Source organism: Opisthocomus hoazin, chromosome 16 (genome assembly GCF_030867145.1).
Source record: "Opisthocomus hoazin isolate bOpiHoa1 chromosome 16, bOpiHoa1.hap1, whole genome shotgun sequence".
Lineage (NCBI taxonomy): Eukaryota > Metazoa > Chordata > Aves > Opisthocomiformes > Opisthocomidae > Opisthocomus > Opisthocomus hoazin.
This window is the reverse complement of record NC_134429.1, coordinates 21,661,766-21,681,796: the sequence shown is the minus strand read 5'-3', so window position 1 is coordinate 21,681,796 and position 20,031 is coordinate 21,661,766. Positions and strand designations below refer to the sequence as shown.

The following is a 20,031-nucleotide window of genomic DNA, read 5'->3' as shown; positions in this document are numbered from 1 at the left end:
TAGTTATGATCCTCAGTTTGAAAAGTTTATTTTAAAACAACCAAACCGGACAGGCAGGAGCGGGAAGCAGGGTGGGCAGCGTGGCAGCGTGAGGCCAGCAAGAACAGCCCGCGGCCCCCCACGGGACGGGGGTTTTGTCCTCTTGTAAACAATCGTACTTCATTTCTGTCTGAAGCGGCACCCCAGCTGCAGAAAGTAGCCTGTGGGAAACGCTGTCTGACGGCCTTGGCAAGCAACAGTATTGTGACATGAGCACATACCGTACAAAAGGAATAACCCTTTATCTAAAATATGTGAAAGAAAAGTCGTAGAGCTAAGAACCGAAAAGAGCTTTCTCCGCTCTTTGTCATCAGCCTTTCTGCTCACGCCGAAACAGTCTCATTCACAAAGTATTTCAGGACAGAAGTCAGAGGTTCTACCTGCAACCAGAGGCATTTTGCAGCTTACGCACATTACGCACGCTATGTCCTACACACGGACGGAACACAGAGGAGGGGGTCCCAGGCCCGTCGGCGAGACGCCACGCGACGCGCTGGCCCCGGATGACCCTCACCACGAAGGGTCCCAGCACCCGCCATGAGCAGGAGCGCAGTGACGGTCCGGGACGCTTCACCCGCTACCGCTCGCCCGACCCCGCGGTGCCGGTGAGCACTGGCTTTCTCGCCGGCAGCACTGGCAGCGCCGAGGCTGCGGCAGGAGCCAGGGCACGGGGCACGTGCCGTCCTTGCCGGAGCGACACAGCGTTGGCTTCCCACGATGGCCGCTCCCACCCAACGCCGACCTCCCCTGCACACTGCGCCTGCCCCTCCCAGCTGCTCCGGGCTCTTCTGCCGGCACGTGCTGACCTCCCCGTGGTGACCACGGGCAAGTGGCAACGCCACGCTGCCTGCCTGACCAGCGCTTGGGACTGCCACCGGCGGGGCACGCGGCCGTCCGAAAACCCGCCCGCAAACTAGAGGCGTCACCATGCAGCAGCAAGCGACTCCGGCACCCCTCACCCTCCAACGCTTCTGGTTTTGTGGCGACGTTATGTTTTAATCCAAGCTTAATTAAAACTTGAAAAGCATCTTTATCGTAAGCTACAGCAACTTTATGGAATGCTTTGCCACCACAAGGAAAACCAGACAGTTCACTAACGTCTAAGAGGAGGAACACTTTAGAGAGTTTATAATTATTAAGTTTCTAAACTTCTAAGTTTTAAAGTTCCTATGTTACTCCCACTGTTGATTTACAGCATTCAGAGTGGTACGGAGACACAGAAATCCCACAGATATCATACACCTTCCGACTTTTTGCAAGAATGCTGTAAAATTAGAGTTGAATAAATCTCTAATCTGAATTACTGATTATCCTTTAGACTATGTAGTAATTTACTGTGCCTCACCATGCAAGACTTGCAGAGTGCAGACAGATCAATTCACTTGTGCAACAAGAACAGTTTTTACGGCATTATTCACTTTCAAAGCATCCCACACCAAATTAATTCATCTTCATAGATGATGCTTCTGTAGGAACGAACCCAGTTTTTTGCTTCCCAAATTTTTTTTTTTTAAATCTAATATATGAATATTGGGTGAAGGGCACGGACAGACAGACAGACAGACAGACATCTGGTATTCTAGCTGCTCTGAAGTGAGGTGAGAGTGACTGTGGGAGCGATGCTATTCCCTCATTTACTTTTCCCCCCACCTAACAAGGTCAGCTCCTTCCATACCCTTATTACCTGGTAACGGCTGTTTCCGCTTGCCTGGAATCACGAATCGCTGCCTGTCACTGGAGCACACAAGCATTTCACCATGGAAAAACCCAGGTTGTTTACGAAGTCAGGAGCAAAACTGCAGAAGCAGAGCACGCCCATGTGCTGCGGCTGAGGAGCCTGGCCAGAGGCAGGCGGGGACAGAGGACTCCGGGACCCCGAGCTGCTGCCCCGGCCCCGCTCCGGCAGCGGCTGCCGGGTGTGCAAAGGGAAAAATCAGCACAGATTTGGCCGTGGGTGTCGGCGGGCAGGCGCCCGGTGTGGAAGCACTGCTGCCAGCACGCCCTCGCCGTGCGCTCGCTGGGTTAGGTCCTGGCACTAAGCACACGCTTCCCGACAGAACGGCAACTCGCGGCAATGTAGATGTGTATGTTGATGCAGATGTACGCACGTCTAGAGAGCAGTAAAGAAATACAAGTATTTGGTGGATTTTCAGTCATGATTTTAAGAGTTTAAAAACCTAGAAGTCTTGGGAAAAAACTGTACTTGGACCCATTTGTCTCCCTTAGCTATCCCCAAACAGAATAATAACCCAATGAGCTGCATTAGATGGACTTTGCATCATCAGCACCTGACACACTGCAAGGGCGTGATATATCCCAGACTGATTTCCATTTGTGGAGTCAGTCAGAAACAGGCTGTCAGAGATGAGCATCTAGTTTGGAAAATTCAAGTGCCAAACTGCAATTAAAAATCACTTTTCTGTTGCTGGAAAGCCTTTTTGTATTATCATACTGGACAGTCACTAAACCCTCCCGCTGAATGTTAAAAATTCACTGCAATCGTGAAACCACGAGAAAGGAAAAGCTGCTCAGCATCCCACCTCTGGTTTGCCACCAGATCTATGGCTGCTCTTCCAGGGCAAAGCAAGGCTGAGGCTGATGGCAGGCACTGAAATCCACCCAGCAGAACCCAGAAAGGCCGAGCAGGCAGAGGTGGCAGAGCAGAGCCGGCAGGAACTGCAGCGAGACGAACCAAGAGCTCGATGTTGTCACTGTGCCACAAAACGCTGTCTGGGGAAGGCTGGTACTGGGCAGGAGCCTCTCATCATTAACGGATGTAAGACATTACTCATTACTACTACTGTCGGAAGCTACAGCATCATCCCGGCAGTAGCAGCAGTATTTTCTGGACGAGAACACTCCATTTCTACCTAAAAGAATATCAATTCTTCCTCCGCCACCCGGCCTTGCTTAGTGGATAGTGGAGCTACCCCCAGCTACAAAGAAAACATGTCCTACATAAATGGAGAAGAGAAAGGAAAATAAAGTGTTTGATAATAAAATCTTGCCACCTGTAGTGTTTTATAGGAGGGAAATAATCCCAACAGCTGGAAGGACACCTTCCCTTGCATCGAGGTCAGATCTTCCAAGGCACCGAGGCCATGTGGTGGCAGACGGACTGGCCCCAGCCCAACCGGTACCCCAGAGAGCATCGTGCACAACCTGCTCTCTTCTACCCATCTCCAAGAGGGAAAGAGAATGCCAGAGCATAAGCCTTTGTTATCAAATTACACACGGACCCAACTACCCAATTAGTAATTTCTTAGCCTCTCATCAGCCCAGCGCCCTGCTACCGCACGAGGACCAAGGGAGGGGGGAAGTCAATAGATTGACCGGGGTGAGAAAGCAGTAGTGCTGCTCATCAGGAACTGACGTCTGAGTGCCACGGCACCTTCCCCTCCAGCTCCCTCGCAAGGAATGGAGAAAGGCAACTTGTGGTATCTGTTTCATAAGTTCATCACAACAGGAACATCACCCAGATCTAGACTAGGTCCAAGTAATAATCACTGTAATTAGCATTTCATTCATATAATTACCAGCAGACCCCATAACATTTTACAAAGGAGGTAATTACTGATATTTTACAGCTGAGGAAACAGATACAGTGCAGGTGAATAACTCAAAAGAAATCACCAGCAAATCTGTGGCACAGCCAGAGACTGCAATTATCCTTATTCCCAGCCATGGCTCTCCCCAACAATCCATGCTGAATTCACTTCTGTCTTGTGGGAAGGAATCCATAGAGAGTAAACACAAACTGGAATTTCCAATGTCTAGAAGAGCTGAAAAGCAGACAAGCCAAACCTGAAGGAGAAATAAAAACACGTTTTTATCACTGAACATTTTCTCACCCGAGGTCTGCAGCTAAGAGCGAAGGAAAGGCAGAGGACCCAGGCCCTAGCACACAGAGACAGCCAAACACAGGGTTTCGATTGCTACAGGAGCTCTACTTCCATAAGCAGAGTACAGGCAGAAGCACAAGACTGAGTTGTGGAAGCCCGCCCAGCAGCACCGGCTCACCCCTTCAGCAACCAAAGGCTTTAACACATTTTGAGAATTTAAAGATGAAAGTAATAGCAATAATTATTTCAGGACTTTGCAAAACAATAAACACACAGAGCAGCAAGTGGGGCGAGAAGCCTGGGAAAGTCACCCCCAAGGCCAGAGGAGAAACCCCCCGGGCACCGGTTTACCCACGGCCACCACTCCAGCAGCTGGGCGCTGCCAGCACTGGGCTCTCCTTGGGAAGCGGCAATTCCCAGTCCCCTCCCAGCACAAGACCAACAGGATGCTCGCCTAGAAGCCGCCAGCCCCGAAACAGGTTAGTAGGGCCCATTTGTTAAGGTTACCGCGTACAGGCAGCTTCTGTACAGAAACCTGTGCTTCCTCAGGTACAGACCGGGGGGGCGGGGGGAATCGGTCCTGTACGCTTTTTCATTCTGCATGTTTGGGTGAGTTTTATTATTAATAGAAAAAAACACAATGTTTGCTTGTGTTGACTGATACATCTGTTTTTCAAAGTAGTCCAGACTGCAGTGAGCAATGTGTCTGCTGCCTATGTATATTTTATTAAAGGAACAGCACATGCAGATGATTGATACACAAATACGTCTATTAGGTTGAATAAAGCAGATTAGGTTAATCCTACCCCAGCTGCATCACCTGAACTGCCAGACATGCAATGTTCTAAATCTAGTAAATGTGCCAAGTATTTCACTTCAGCCATTTAGCCTTGCGTTAAGGTTCGCATATAGAAGCATCCTGCAGTAGAAGATATTGCATGAATTTCAAAATTAAGACTTGTTTGTTTCAGGAGTGGATGTTATCAATATTCTGACTTGGAGTAACAAAAATCTCGTAAGCAGGAATAAATCTCTCAATAGAGTATTCTCTTAATGTTTAAATAAACAAATGTTTTGCTTTCCCAACATTTTGTAGCATTTGTGTAGTTCTTTAAGTGAAAATAATTCCTGTTCAGTAAAAAAACAGCTCAGCAAAATGAATAAAGTTCTGTCTTCTCTTGCCATAAAACGGACAATTGTTGCTGATATGACCTAGAGCCATTCAGTCACACTGCAGCAGAATCCCAAAGACAGACTGTAAGCTCCAGTAAACGGTAATGCTATTGCTGTGTTAAGGAAGCAGCTTTTCTTACCAATATTTACCTCTGTTCATACAGGAAACGGAGAACAATTCCTATCCTCTCTTTCCAAGGGCTCTACCTCCTCCTTCCTCAGCAGCTCTAGCATCCTGGAAGCCCGTGCAACAGCTGAACAGGCATAATCCATATTCATGACACTGATCTCTGTGAACAACCATCTGCATCTAACAGAATACTCGGAAAGATCATGAAAAAGACAGCATGCATCACCCTGTGTCACCCGCACATCTTGTGAGACATACCCAACTACTTCCATCACTGAGCGCGCTTACCTTATGAAAAGGAGGCAGGATGGGCAGGACAAAGTATCTCCTGAAACAAGAACTTCTAGCCATCTTTTAACCTCACATGGTTTTGTATTGTTGACTCCAGTTCCCAACATCAGACATTTTTATTCCCCCAGTTTTGTTTCTCGCCATTTGTTCTACCAGGAGGCAGCTGAAAGCTAGCCCTCTGCACAGAGGGATTTTCCCTTTGGTTTCCAGATGTCTAAATAAAGTTTTTTTAAAAACTGCTTTCCTGGAAAGTCAGGGCATTCACTTCTAACTGCTGCTGATATAAAATATGTGTTACAAGGAGGAGAAAAACAGTCTTCAATGAGTTTTCTTGGGCAAAATAAATATTTTTTTCCACCGAGTTTTAAAAATCCTGTCCTGAAGACTGGAGCAATAGCTCGAGATTATTTTGGAGGATCGTACTTCTCAGGCTGACAGGCAGCATTAAAACCAGAGTAAAAGCCAAATCCCAGCTATCCAAAACACACTTCATGTAGGAGCAGCAGCCTTGTATACTAGAATTGATGACTCTTGGCTTACAAAAACTATTACAGCTAAAATGTGGAACAAGAGGGGAAAAGGAAAAAACCACCCGAACGCTTCAGACACTGACGCAGGGTGCGACTGTCCATCTCAGCTCCTAACCACTGGGTCAAGAGGGAAACGTACATCAACATGGAGGAGACACTGGTCAGCAGAGTTTTGTGAATACTTTTTTTGTCTGCCACATTATTTTAACAAGTGACTCCGCAAACACAATGCAGGGCAGTTTAAAAACAGAGATCCTGCTCTTTAAGCACAAAGATTAGTGCTGGAAATACCATTTTCTGAAGCACGGACGCTGATTAGCAGAAGATGAAGGCTCCTGGAGCAGACTCTGGTGATGCCGGTGCATCCCCAGTGCTCAGGGGTAAAACCTGCAGAGCTCAACCCACCAGCCCCGCAGAGGCCCCATGGGTAAGGAAGGCAGCTCAGCCCCACTGCCGGGGTCAGCAGCCCCCAGCAGGTCCCGCAGCGGAGCCTGCTGCAGCCTCTGCTTCTCCGGGGAAAACACCAGCAGGAAGGGCTTCAGGCGGGCTTCGGGCTCCTCCGGAAGAGGCCCGACACAGGCAGCGGCCAGGGGAGGTCAGCGAAGCCGACTTGTCATGTGTGAACAGCTCGCTATAATTTTAATCTCTAGTTCTAATGAACGACATAAAGTTTTATAAGCATCAACAAGGCTCAGAGAAGACCTAAATCCATTTCAGTGCTCATTTAGCGGCTTCATCTGTGTGCAATTAAAACTTCAGCATTAAATGTTAGAGAATAAAATAATGAGACACTTAAAAAATAATCTGTGCTTCAGTGGGCCGTGCTCAGTAGATTTCACATGATCATTTACAAGACAGAAATAGAATCTGGCCAAAATCTGTCTTGTAGGCCAGTAGCTTTCAACAGAAAAATGGAAGGAAATGGCTACTAAATCTTGGGGCTTTACTATCCCATGTACACAATACGCTGCTTCTTTAAGCACATATGTGCTTAAAGCACATCGCAGAGCACTGGTAACTTTCCTTTTGGCTTCAATGATAACGCAAAAATAAATGTAAATTGAGTTTTGACTGCGATTTTCATTTTGGTTTAAAGCCTAATCTTTTATTAAAATAGCTATCAGTTTTAAGCTGCTGGTTAAGAAAAGTTATCTTCAGGACAGGGAACAAAATTTTAACAATAAAGAATATTTCTTATTCGTAAGAGTATCTTAAATGGTCCCATGATTACTTTGGACTGCCAAAATGTGACCCGTGGAGGGGTGGGGTGGGGGGATGGAACAGCAGCATGTGTTTTACTGACCAAAAGAACTGTAGAGAAATGCAAATTAAAACCAAAGATGTACGGAAATACCAAAATAAATTAGTACTGGGAGAACACAGGTCGAAAAAAGGAATGTACTATACAAGAAGCACACACGCAGTTTAACTTAAAAGAAGCAAAAAACAATGAAAATTACATACTTTATTTTTTTTTTTAACAACTGAAATAATTTTTATTCAAGAAAAGCTAACATTACATATCTTCATTAAAAAAAGACATTTGGGGAGGTCAAAGAACACTACACTTTAAAACAATGAAATGTTACAGCTTGCACACCAAAATTAAAAGTGAAATGAAATTTAAAAAATGAAATGGTTACCAAAGTAATGCAGGTCAAGGGATCAAAGGTGAAGGGTCACACATTATTAAAAAGAAATCCAAAAGGGCGTCTGCATCAAGATCTCTGCAAAACAAAGGAGCTTCAGTGAGTAAAACCAGTACCTCCCACGGCATCACACCAAAGCCCTCGCCACTGGCAGGCGGCAGCGCCGCGGCCCGCCGGCCGGCTGCCCGGCACACCGGCTGCCCGGCACACCGGCCGCCCGGCACCCCGGCTGCCCGGCACACCGGCTGCCCGGCACACCGGCCGCCCGGCACCCCGGCCGCCGTGGCTCCTCCTGTGGCCACCACCACCCAGCTGCCCGGCCGGCTCCCACCGCCGGCTGCTGCTTGCCCGGTCTGTCAACCTCCCGCAGGATGGCTCCCGCAAGGCTTCCACCTCTGTACCGGTGCACTGGTTTCTCACGCCACAAAACACATTTCCAGAGCTCGGGATAAGAGCCAGCACGGCTCGAGTGCCGCGGCTGCGACGCACAAAGCGTGCAGCCCTGCTACAGCACTGACACGTTACCTTCGCTGGGGAGACCACTCTCTAGGTAGGAGCACAACCGGCTGTCAGTACAGCTCCTGGATCAGCTGTCTGCAGGGCAAGTTATCGCGTGCTCGCTCTCAAGTCTGCTTTATTCATCCTAACTGTGGAAATGCAGCGATTATTGACAGACAGACACTGAACTCCTAACGTCATAACGTATGGTTTAACACTACAATAAAAAAGTAATTCCGGTGTGGTTACCAAGACAAAGGCCTCTCCTCCTGGAATTCCAATTACACAGAAGCTATAAAAAACCCTTTGGTACCCATTTCCAAGCAAGACGGAGTCAATTATCTACACCACATATATGCAGAGAGCGTAATACTTACACCAGATAACTTCAGCAGACTGACACCCACCAAGGGCATTACACCCCCTTCCACGTCACGTCCCGGCCCTGCCCGGCAAGGTTGGGGAGGCGTTCACCTGGACCCAAACAGCTCCATGCTCCAGCCAAGAAACAAACCCACCCCACAAAACTGTGCCTTCAGAAGGCAAAGCAGCCACCAACAGCAGAAAATCACCATCGTCCGAGTTGTGAAGTGTAGTGCAACGATCCAGTCTGCCTGTACACTTTTCCAGAAAACGCGTCGCATCTTTCTCCGTCCCTCCTGCTTTGTGTGTCGCAGACAAGAACCCGCTGGGGAGAGCGGGAAGGTCTGTATTTTTCATATCCCCCTCAGCAGCAGTGTCCGCAGACTCTCCTGCTGAAGTTACTGCCACATGTTGGAGTTAAAACTAATCTCTTGATAGTATTTCTGACATTTATAACTTCCAGTTTTGTGAAGAGAAACAAAACGTCAGCTTATCCACTGTTATTTCACCCGTGCGCTGAGGCTGGGTCCTCTCATCGCGATCTACACTACGTTATTTGTAAGACGACCTCATTTTGGAGGAAAGTGATTTGGAAACCAAGCGACTTCAAAAATAATTCAACAACAGACACATATTTGCAGTGACTCAGCAGCTAATTAACTCTGGAAGGCATTAACATGAATCAAGTCACCAGGAGGACCCCACACCTCAGAATTCCTCAAAGGTGAGAGACAGGGAAGCGAACGCGGTCACGCCGCGGGCAGCCGGACAGGGCTGCGGGCGCAGGCAGCCCCAGCGCGGGTCCGTGCCACAACTGCCGCGTCCCCCAGCACCAGGCTCCCCCCGACTTCTCTTGCCCGCAGAGGAGTTTTCAATCACTGCGAGAACATCTGCCCCGTGGGACGGCGACCGACTCGAGCTGAGTGCCTAAGGCCTGGCCAGCACTGTGCCACCTCCGCTCGGCTGTCCTGCTCCTCGACCCACAGCCACGTCTGCACTCCACTGGCTATGGATTCCAAAGGAACGAGCAAAGACTTTCTGCTTTATTTTCTCCCCCACTGCAACAGATTTCTCCCCTTTTCCCCCAGACACACTTTGTTTCCCCCAACACCCCAGTGATCACTCCTTCTGCAGAAAACAAACTGGTTTCGCTGTTAGTCCTTTTTCTTAAGCACTACCCCTGCATAAAATCTTTGCTTTTATTGGCACTAATTTTTCCTTCATATCTAGTTTTTCTTTTTCCTCCAAATCCCCTGATTTTTCTCTTCAAAATGAAACAGCCAGCCTTGGAAGCAGCAAACATGAGACTGAGAAGACAGGATTTCCATCACTTACAAAATGCAATATCCTCAGTTTCCATTGATTTGACAAGGGAACCAATTCATTTGTGTTTATATACGCCAGTCCCTGGCAGAGAGACATTTAAATTGTCTTCGTAAATTGACTTTGTTGTAACATTTTCCTTGTCAAATGTGGTACAAAGTACAACTCGCGTAACACACCAGTGAGTATTTTACTCAGTGCTGGGCAAGCCAGAGATCCAAACGTGTGATGCAGCAGTACCTACCACTACTGTTGGTGTTCCTGTACATAAATAGCTAAGTGATAAATAAATGCACTCTGCTGATTCTCTCACATTTGAAGAAGGGTTTACGTAACTGGAAGCTCCAACTTTGTACTCCCCCTACACCAGATTCCCCCTTCTCTTCTGTTACTGTACTTCAGAGGAGCCACATACCACTAAAAAGGATGAGCCCCAACAGATGATGCAGGTTAGGAAAAGCACACCAGGTTAATCACCTTATTTTCCCGCACCCCTAGAGCAATCTATTTTTTTTTTTTCCTTTAATTGCGTTAAGTATACGATAGACAAAGGATTCAGAGCCCACTCCCACAGGGAAGAACAGATGCTTGGACACCCGGTTGTGGCTGCTGCACTGCACACTTTCAGCAGAGGAACCCGGACGTGCCTGACGTGGCCAAACACCAGAAAGCCCCTTCCACCCGAAGCTGCCCCTTCTGCTGCTGGAAGATGTCGTCCTCCCGCCCCAGAACTGCCCTGGCCTGCTCCGTCGCTCGGTGCGGCACACAGCCTGTGCCTCCGCTTCCCAAGGGCATGTCCTCCATGCACAGGGGCCGGAGGGCTTCCACCGCGGAGCCTCCACACGAGGCACGGCCACACGAACGCCCAAACCAAACCGCACCGATTCCACTCCAAACCAATGGCTAGAAAGTTTCACATTTTGTAAAAATATTCAGAGGTATTTAGATAGGTTACTAACGTCAAAAAGCCAGTGAGTTAAATGCCATCAGCATTTTACACTCTGTGTATACTATGTTAAACTAATTATCAAGTAATTTTTTTTTCTTTAGCTATCATTAAGTGTAAAAAAGTTAATTTTATTAATTCGATTTAATTCACTTGGGAAAAAACCCAGAAGGGCAGTACACTATCCAAAACAATACATTTCATCTGCTTGCTGTGCTTTAAGGGATCCAACCTGGTCCTAGGACTCCAACACCTTAACTGCACAGAACTGCAAAATCAGCCATTTTTGAAGACTTCTCATTATAGAGTGACAACATCGGTCCTAACATTAACAACAGGGAGGGGAAAAAAGTTAGATTCTCCTAAGAGGAAGATGAGGAATCTCTCTCTATTAGAGCATGAACAGCATAGCAGGTACACTGCTTTTGTTCAGAATTGCCAGGAACAGCAACCTTTCAATTCTGCTAAATCACTGAGCCTGCTCACAACATTTACTAATTATGTAAACACGACAGAGAGTGCAAAAGCAAAGCCAGTAGCAGATTTTCTGCTTTGTACATTAAGCAAAGCACAGAATTTCATTAATTTCACAAAATAAACCCATAATGAAGTGCTTTTGTTAAAAAGAAATTTCCAACTCGTTCACCGATCAGTCTGAAATCACAACCACAGAGGCAGCGAGCAGAGCCGCCCACACGCGCTAGACGGCATCAGTCAGGTGTACAAACAGTTTACTCCTGACTCCGCTCTAGTCAGGGCGTAAACATTGCTTCCTTTTCATTTCCCTTTCAGAGCTGCTGCTTCTCCTTTACAGTAAGAGGGTTTTCGTGCGTTCCTGTTGTTGGCCAAGGGGATGGAGCTGCTTTGGAAAGCGCGGTGCCAACGGCTGGTAGAGTGAGCGCCCAGCCAGCCCGCGACCAGCGTGGGTGGGACATGCCTTTCCCAGCCACAGCGGCCAGCAGAAGGCCACCATCACCACAAGGGACACGAGTCAACAGCGATGTTCCTGGGTTTACAGATGCTCGGGCTGTTCCAGCACTCGGCAAACATTCTGCCCTCCGCTAGGCACTCCCTTTCATTCACAAAACCCTACGCTACCCTGTTCCAGCCCCCAGCTCAGCACACACCTAAGGGCAGCCCTGCACGCCAGCCCAGCCGGGGCAGGAGATGCTACAAGCCAGACTGTGACCGCCTCCGCGCTGCTCCTCCAGCAGAGGATCATCAGGCATCAGAAAGCAACAAAACTTCTAATAACAGCATTTGCCAATACCACTGTAATATTTTATACTCCGTGATCACATGGGCAGCAGGCAATTAGTCAAATATTCTCATTGCTCTTGAGAGATCACAGGGCCGATGCAGACCGCGAGGACGTGCCAACTTTGTAAGTGCTCGGCAGCCGCAGAGCTCTCACGACAGCGGCCAGCCTCTGGAGTAGGGAAACTCTGTGCTTAAGCAAAACACACCTGAATTAACCCGAGCTTAACAGAAAGCATTAAACAGAACACACTGAACAACTCCACAGCCCTCAGGAGACTGTACTGAGCGCTGCTGCTTTTCCAGAGAGTTTTGCCATCCTGATAGCACGTTGCAGACGTATGCTGTGACCTGCACACCCCTTCCTCGCTCTGATGGGCGATGACATGGGCTGATCCCATGGGCTTGCTCAGCCCCACGAATCCCTAACGCATTAAGCTACTTGAGTAAACGAGGTACGAAGGGTACAGCAATGTAGTGAAGTGTTACAATACATCGCACTGTGCAGGGCAGCCTTAAAACACGTGTTTTAAGTGTTCAGACTTAAGAGTTAATGCTAAAAGGCACTTCGGAGCATTTTAAAAACACTGCGTAGCAGTACGTGGCACTGCTCGGTCTCTACCCAGCGCAGTGCTCTGATGGACAGAGTCGCGACACCGGCGCGGTGCCGGTCACTGGCTGCCTGCTCGTCCGCCGGGGGCCGAGGGGGAACTGGAGCGGCAGGCGGCAGGCAGCGTATCGCTTTCACCTGCTCCTCGCTAGCGTTTCACAGCGTCACAGCCAGCCCAAGCGCTTGAAACTCACTTCACGAATCTGCCCAGGTCCCTTACGTCCCTTAGGCAACTGTCCAAACCTTCACGATCTTCTCTGCGCTTTAGAAAAAAGACGGGAAATAACTCGCTGACAAGCGGAAGATGAGAACGTCACTGTCGTGCAAGCAAAGCAAAAATGCAAGACCACATCAGAGATGTCAACAAGCACGCGACTCAAGGTCCCCAACGCAGCATCGTTAAAGAATTTCTTCCTGTGCTAAATAATGCTCAAATACAAAGTTTTGTAATTGCACTTATTTGCATACTACCAAGCAATACCTAAGCCTGTAACGCGTAGAGAGTCGATGCTAGATATCACAGTGGAAAACAGTGCATTTCTGCCTTGCCCCTCAAGAAAAGCCCAAGCACCCATAGAAATTACTACTGGTTTTTCTACCGTGGAAATTCTGGGGTTTTCTTTTACAGAGAACGTAAATATAGAATAGGGTCAGAAACAAAAGCCCTAGGTAGCATTTTACATTTCAGATGTTTAACTTTTTTCCTTCTTTCTCATACCGTGTCATTAAGTGTTTACAAGGATGATTAATGACTGCGGCTGCCAACTCCGTTAATGAAAGGCATCTCCGCTCAAAGCTGCAGTCCCGCTCTTGGCAAGCGCGGCACAGAGACAAGGTTACCCCGACACCCTCGCGCTCCGCGAGCCCAGCGCCGGAAGCCGCCGGCTGCGCCATCGCCCGCGGCAGAGCGCGGCAGCACGCGTCTCCTGCGGAAGAGGTGTTCGCAGTCAGCGAGCCCGCGAGCATCACCCCCTCTGCCAGGGGACGAGGCGTGCGTGGAGCGCGGCAGCGACATGGAGCATCAGCCCTGTGCCCCGCGGAAGGGACCTGGGGCTCCCGAAACCCGCACCCGCAGCGCCCAGCCAGCACGGCCGGCAGCACCGCGCCGCTGCCAGCCTTTGCTCCATCCGCTCACCAAAACCAGCGCCAGATCTGTGCTACACAAACCCTAGAACGGTTCGACAACTGAAACCCAAGGGCAAGGAACTCCCTCACACGCACAGAGCATTGCAGAATTTTCCGGCAATTAACTGATTAGTCCTAACATGATAAACCATATGAAAAATCCCCTTTCTGTCCTCCCTCAGAGCAAGAGAAATACGCACACGCACTTTCACAGGCATCTCAAAAAATGTAAATCTGTAATTAAATTGCTTGGCTAAACTTATGATTTTGTATCTCTGGTAAAAAAAAAATTGAATTAGAAGGAACACTTCCTTCACTAGGAAATATTAAACCACTATAAACTTGATTTAAGACGAAATGACATCTTGATATGGAAATATATTTCCATCAAACATTTCAGTTAAAACTGCATAATCTGACAGAAAGCAAACATCTCGATAACATGTTCTAAGCATTTTTAAATGCTCCATTTCTCTTGTTGCTCATCACATTATTTTACTAAGTGTAAAGTCAACCACAACCTATTCAGCTCTCAAAGGATATTGTTTCTCCATCCCAATTACCCAATCCAGAGCAACACATGACCATTATCCTCAATCTGCAGATGAAAGCGCTCAGAAAAAGTTATCTGCGGCGTTCCCATGGCGATGCCCTGGTAGAGGAAAGAACAAACCCCAGCTGCTCCCTGACCTCCGTGCTCGGCGGCGGCAGCAGCGTCTCATCTGCTGAGGCAAGGGACTCCTCGGCAGAGCGAGCAACGTGTGCCCTTTGTGCTGCCCACCAGCCCCAGCGGCTGAAAACGCTTCGGCACTTTATTTCAAGGACCCGCAGATGCCAGCCAGAGCCATGTTTAAATTTCCTTGACACACCCCCACACCGAGGAGCCGAAACAGCAGTGCTGAAGGGTTTCGGGCAGCAGCCAGGCTGCAGCCGGGTTTGGAGGGCTGGCCCCGGCTTCCCCTGGGATGTGACCCACACCAACTCCCGCCGCGCCTGCGCTCCGGAGAAGCCCATGGCAAGGCCGGACACCCATGAGCTAGTCCGAACACATATGAGTGTGAGGGAGGACAGCAATGTCACAGACACAGTAAGATCTGTAGGTTACTTTACGCATTTAATTTCTTCTATATCTTTTAACGAACCTCCCTATTGCTGAGACACCTCACAAGCAGCACCAGTGATTCTGAAATTAACACAAAGATTCTGGAAGTACCACTGTATAAAATACACTTTTTTACTTCTATATTTAACAACTCATGCCTTCACCAGCATAGACAGAACATCTGTGTACTCAGATGAAAAAATATATTCCCTTAGGAATTACTCTGAATGTAGTCCAACATTATTATTCAATTATACCCTAAGAAAAACCCAAGTTTTACAACAGTGAACAGAATTAAACTTCCAGGTTGGGGAACAGAATTAAACTTCCAGGTTGGGGGTGGGAAGGGAAATAAAATCTGTAAGCTAAGCTCCCTCCTGCCCCGTAATTCACGCAAATTTTCCAAGACTTCATCTAGGCGTAAGATTTTGCCTTTTTTTTTTTCTCTGAGCTAACGAGGCCAAAAATCTCTGGCCACGAGAAAAGCTCTTCTTTTTAAATAATGCAACAGGGACACTGCAACCAGCACACCACGTACACAGGCAGAGACAGCACCAGCAATAACCCCGTACAGCACCAGCTCCTTGTCCCCAGTGCGTGGCAGCCACAGTGACAGGTTTGGAGGAAAGAGAGATACAAATGAGTGTGACAAACTTGACATTCAAAAAGACAGAAGTGGGTTGGTTTTGATTTTTTTTTTAACGTACCAGCTGATGATTTGTGATTACTGGCAAACAATCCACCTAGAATTAAGGTAGGAGACAAACCTACACCAGCAATATGCTGGCAAGCACCATCACAACAATTCACCGGCCCCCTCTCCGGAACGCCGACATGTCCTTCCCAGAAGAAAGGCTACACTCCCAGATTTTCCTTCTAGCCTAATACACCTCACTAGCACCTACGCCTTCCTGTTCGCATTATGCTTATGACTAACAAAGATTTTCAACTACAGGACTGACTTCGTTTGCCACATTCTGTACCTCAGGAGGCTACACACAGCAAACACTGATCAAAAAGAAAAGCTGAAAGCCTACGTGTGTAAATGTATACACAAGGCTCTAAACTAGGAACAACAGAAACACCAGAGAAAAGTGACTAAAAACCAACAAGCTGTTTCCGCTAACAAGGAGCATCATTCTCCCACAAACCTGCGCAGAGAGCTTTCTTTCTCAACCTTCTCTGTCAAAACATGATCTTTTAGAGCCACCGGCACTGCTATTACTCCATGCCCTGTCCCCATCAGTATACACACTATCTATCACAGAATAAACTGCAACCCACATCTGCCACAATTTACATTTCAATTCAAATGACCCAAGACAAAAACTTCTACACAAAAGAGCCAACGCCAGCAACTCCCCCAAAAAATTGACTAACTCTGTCACAGTACTTCGTATGTTAAAAATAGATACTTGACTTTAACTTTCAGACGAAAGAAGGAAGGGGGATGAAGGACTCCAACTTTGAAAAACACACACATGAAATGATCCGGATTTGATTCTGCAGTCAGCAAATATATACATGAGCTGATCCATATTTGATCCGGCGCTCAGCTTGCCACTCGCAGTCGTTAAACCCGTGAGAACACTTTTTGTTAAAACGTTCAGATGTTACAAATGACTGATTAGAGAGACAAAAACAGTTAGCTTGCAACCCACAGATACTAACTGCAGTTTTACAGCACTTTCTTAACGTCGATCGCTTCTATTATTAAATGATTCCCACAAATATGGCAAAGGTACTGTAAGACAGTGCTGCTAAAAACTAAAACTATACTGTGGGTATTGCAGTGTAACTTACAGCCTTGCTACCCAGAAAGAATAAAGGCAAGGGACTGTAGAGCTATTTGGATTGTTATTCAATTTCACCTTGGCCCACCAGACACCTGAACTTCAAATATTTCTGTTTCACTGCCATGAACCCAACCAGGATGCATTACCAGGAGTATACGCAAACTAGCACATTCAGAGAAACTGGATTCTGGCATAAAACGCCCTATTCTTTGCATCCCTGTTCTTCAAAAGATTTCTCGGACAGGAGTAAGCTAGTTATTTCTCAGGACCCTGTTTGGCAGGAAAAAACACGCACCATTTTTTTGTTCAGAAGTCTTCAGACATAGTAAGACAACGTTCTGTTTAACGTGGTACCGAAACACTTATCTAATTTTCAGCAATTCTGAAACGTGTCAATGAGATGATACAAGATCTGACTCTGAGACAAGTGACATACACACGAGCAGGCTCCTACTGTACTAGCAGCCAGCTTCCACATCTGCCTTCAAGTCTGGTTTAAAGCTCACTTTTAACATGCAATAGGACTTCATTATTTGAACAACAGGTTTCAGAGCCAGGAAATCTGTACTCTGTAACTTACATGGCATGCTCTCAAAAAATAATCCATAAGCATCAAGTAAGTTGATATGTTTAAGAATAAATAAGAGATTTAACTACCTCGTTAGTGTTCCAGCGGTGCCTCTCTTTCGGTAAACTTGAACATTTTGGTAGACATTCAAGCAGCTTCTTCGGTAAAAAGATTTTTACATGACTGCCATTGCTGTTCCCATGATCATCTAGAAAGAAGAGGAGACACGTGATATATACACAGGCAAACGGAGGGGTTCCACCGGGAGACCCTCGCTATGGCAAGGCTTGGAAACCCACCAGGTCACCTGTCAAAGAGCAGGCAATTTGTCATTGCAAAGAATAATATGGCTTTCTGTTGAAACTGCACCTTTATTTCAGAAATATAAATACAGTTTAATTCCTTGTGGTTGTAAAGTTTGAGAAGCGCTTTGATGGATTTGTGCACAAGGAGCCCGTGTGTGTGCTTACCTGTGCCTATTTTAGCTTATTATTTCCCTCAGTGACAAATTTTACAAGCAATAGCGACAAAACGTTATAGAAGCTGTGACCACAGCGGTATGACCTGCCAGGAAAGTCGTAAATGAAGTTCACACTTGACAGGATTTGCAAGTAAATAAGCACAGAGCCCCAGTACCTGCTATAATTTTGTCAAGCTGCAGCAGAAATGCAACTCAAGGTCTATTAGTTCATTTAAAACTAAAACGCGCTGTATCTGATTAAAAACAGGTTGCTTTTCTTTCCACGGACAGCTCAGAAAGTGAAGGTAGTTCCTTGCCACAAGAGTGAGGTAGAGGGATGGAAATCGTCCTACCTCGCCATATCCAGGCATTTCAAAAGCAGTAGTACTGAAGAATACTTTCTTGTTGCTAAAAATGTAGATGTTCCCTAAGAGACCCAGAAAACCCTAAAACCCCAACTACAGCCCACAGCAGTCCCCGAAGTATTAACTTGATTCTGTCTCTGTATCACCCCTCTAACCCCGCCTGAAGAACTGGAGCATCCACTCACCGTGCATGGCTATGGACCAAAGCAGTCCCCGCAGAGCAGGGAACCAGAGCAGCAGGCTGAGATACCCCAGCTACAGCACAGGAGCTTTACTAGTTTGCCTTCCAAAGCCCCCATCTCCGCTGCCTTCCACCACCCTCTCGCTCCACCTGACAGACACTGGGCAGCAGTACACAAGAAGTACACGTACTCACTGGCATTTTACCCTACTGAATTAACTGGCAGTCATTTCCCATTCGGAAGTGTACAGAAGAACAACATTAACTTTTTCCTTTTACACATCTAATTATTTTATGTCATTAAACAGATGCCAGCATCATGATAAAACTTTTCTGTGATTACGTAGGACACAGAGATTTCCTGTGACCTGCAGCAAACCAGAGAACCCGTCCCACAATCATCTGCAAAAGCGGGTGAAGAGCACAAACCAGCAGCTAGACATCCCCACTATTTTTAAAGCTTGATTATACTCTTGGATGTGTCAAGTTCAACAATATACATGCTGTTAAATCAACTACTCGTGCAAGCACAGCAGATGAGTTTACAAGATAAGCAGCGATGTGTATGATAAACGTGAGCTGCTCTATAATTTATGAGTCCTGCGCGCTCCCTGAGTTATTGGGAACTTTACTGTACGACTGCGTTAGACTAAATCAACAGGGTTGCTGGTTTCGTACTTCTTCCTGGGCAAACGAGCCATCAGGCAGTATTGATCTTTGCTGAACTGATACAAAAATCGTGAAGAAGGTCCTCTCAGTCATTTTTTTGTATACCATTCCAGGATTTCTAGCTTGACATTGACTATCTTAGACCGTGACTCCACAGGGCTTTTTGGCTGTCTCCTTCCCAGTCAATGTTCTGCACATCTGACAGTCACCGTCACTATTTCCCACCACCCCTGGCCGCCCAGAGCTTCACAAACACGCACATCGTGACACGCGGTCTTACCCACACAGACACCGGCTTGCTTGGGGCGAAGCACGGAGCCAGGCAGGGCCTCGCCGCGACGGCAGCCCCCAGCGATTCCCACCTGTATGTTCAGATCCACCATCCAATTTAGCTGGTACCTACCTAACATTCCCTACGTTCATTTTATACGGTTTTCATTTCTCATTCAAAATATTGCATTGCACTACATTCAATTCATTAAGGCGGCAAAGTATTTTACAGCACGCATTATTGCTTTTATCAGCCAAACTACATCCCCAGTTACATCTCATCAGCTTATTTTCCATGGGCACATTTTAATTGACATTAATTGTATTATTTCCCCTTACCTCGGTATCAGTCAAGTCCTCTATCATTCATTCCATTATTCTGCAGGGTTGGCAGACCTCTAATTATTCAGCTGTTTTATTAACTTTCTTCCACTGTCATCAATTATCAGTATTATTAATCCAGAAAGTGCCTATGGATAACAGAACCCTTAAAAATGTTTTGGTAGAAGTTATCAGAACTTGCTGACTCGAAACCTTCCAACTCCTCTGTCAGCACCTCACACTCTTCTGTTGTTATAGCAATGGAAGGTCATTTTCACCATCCCGTAACGTGACGACATCTCGCGTACGCTTCCCTTTTCTGCGGTTAGCAACGAAATTTCTTCTTTCCAGAAAATCCCCAACACGGAAAACAAGAACTGCGACCTGCCTCGACCTGACAGGCTGTTCATTAACGACTCCTCCAGCCACATGGTCAGAACGGCACATGATAACCATGCTGTGGGAAACAAATCCTAAGTTCAGTGACCTCTAGAACAGGTCTGACCTTGGAAAAGAACGACGC

At 47.0% G+C, this 20,031-nt stretch overlaps 1 protein-coding gene across 6 annotated transcripts in view; it reads right to left on the bottom strand.

Moving 5' to 3' along the window:
* Window positions 1-20,031, bottom strand: part of CAMTA1 (calmodulin binding transcription activator 1) — a 310,966-nt gene that overhangs the window by 264,669 nt on the left and 26,266 nt on the right. For all 6 annotated transcript variants that reach the window (XM_075437588.1, XM_075437589.1, XM_075437593.1 and 3 more), the window contains one exon: window positions 17,332-17,450. In XM_075437588.1, the coding sequence (XP_075293703.1) occupies window positions 17,332-17,450 (119 nt within the window). The remainder of the gene's footprint in view (window positions 1-17,331; window positions 17,451-20,031) is intronic.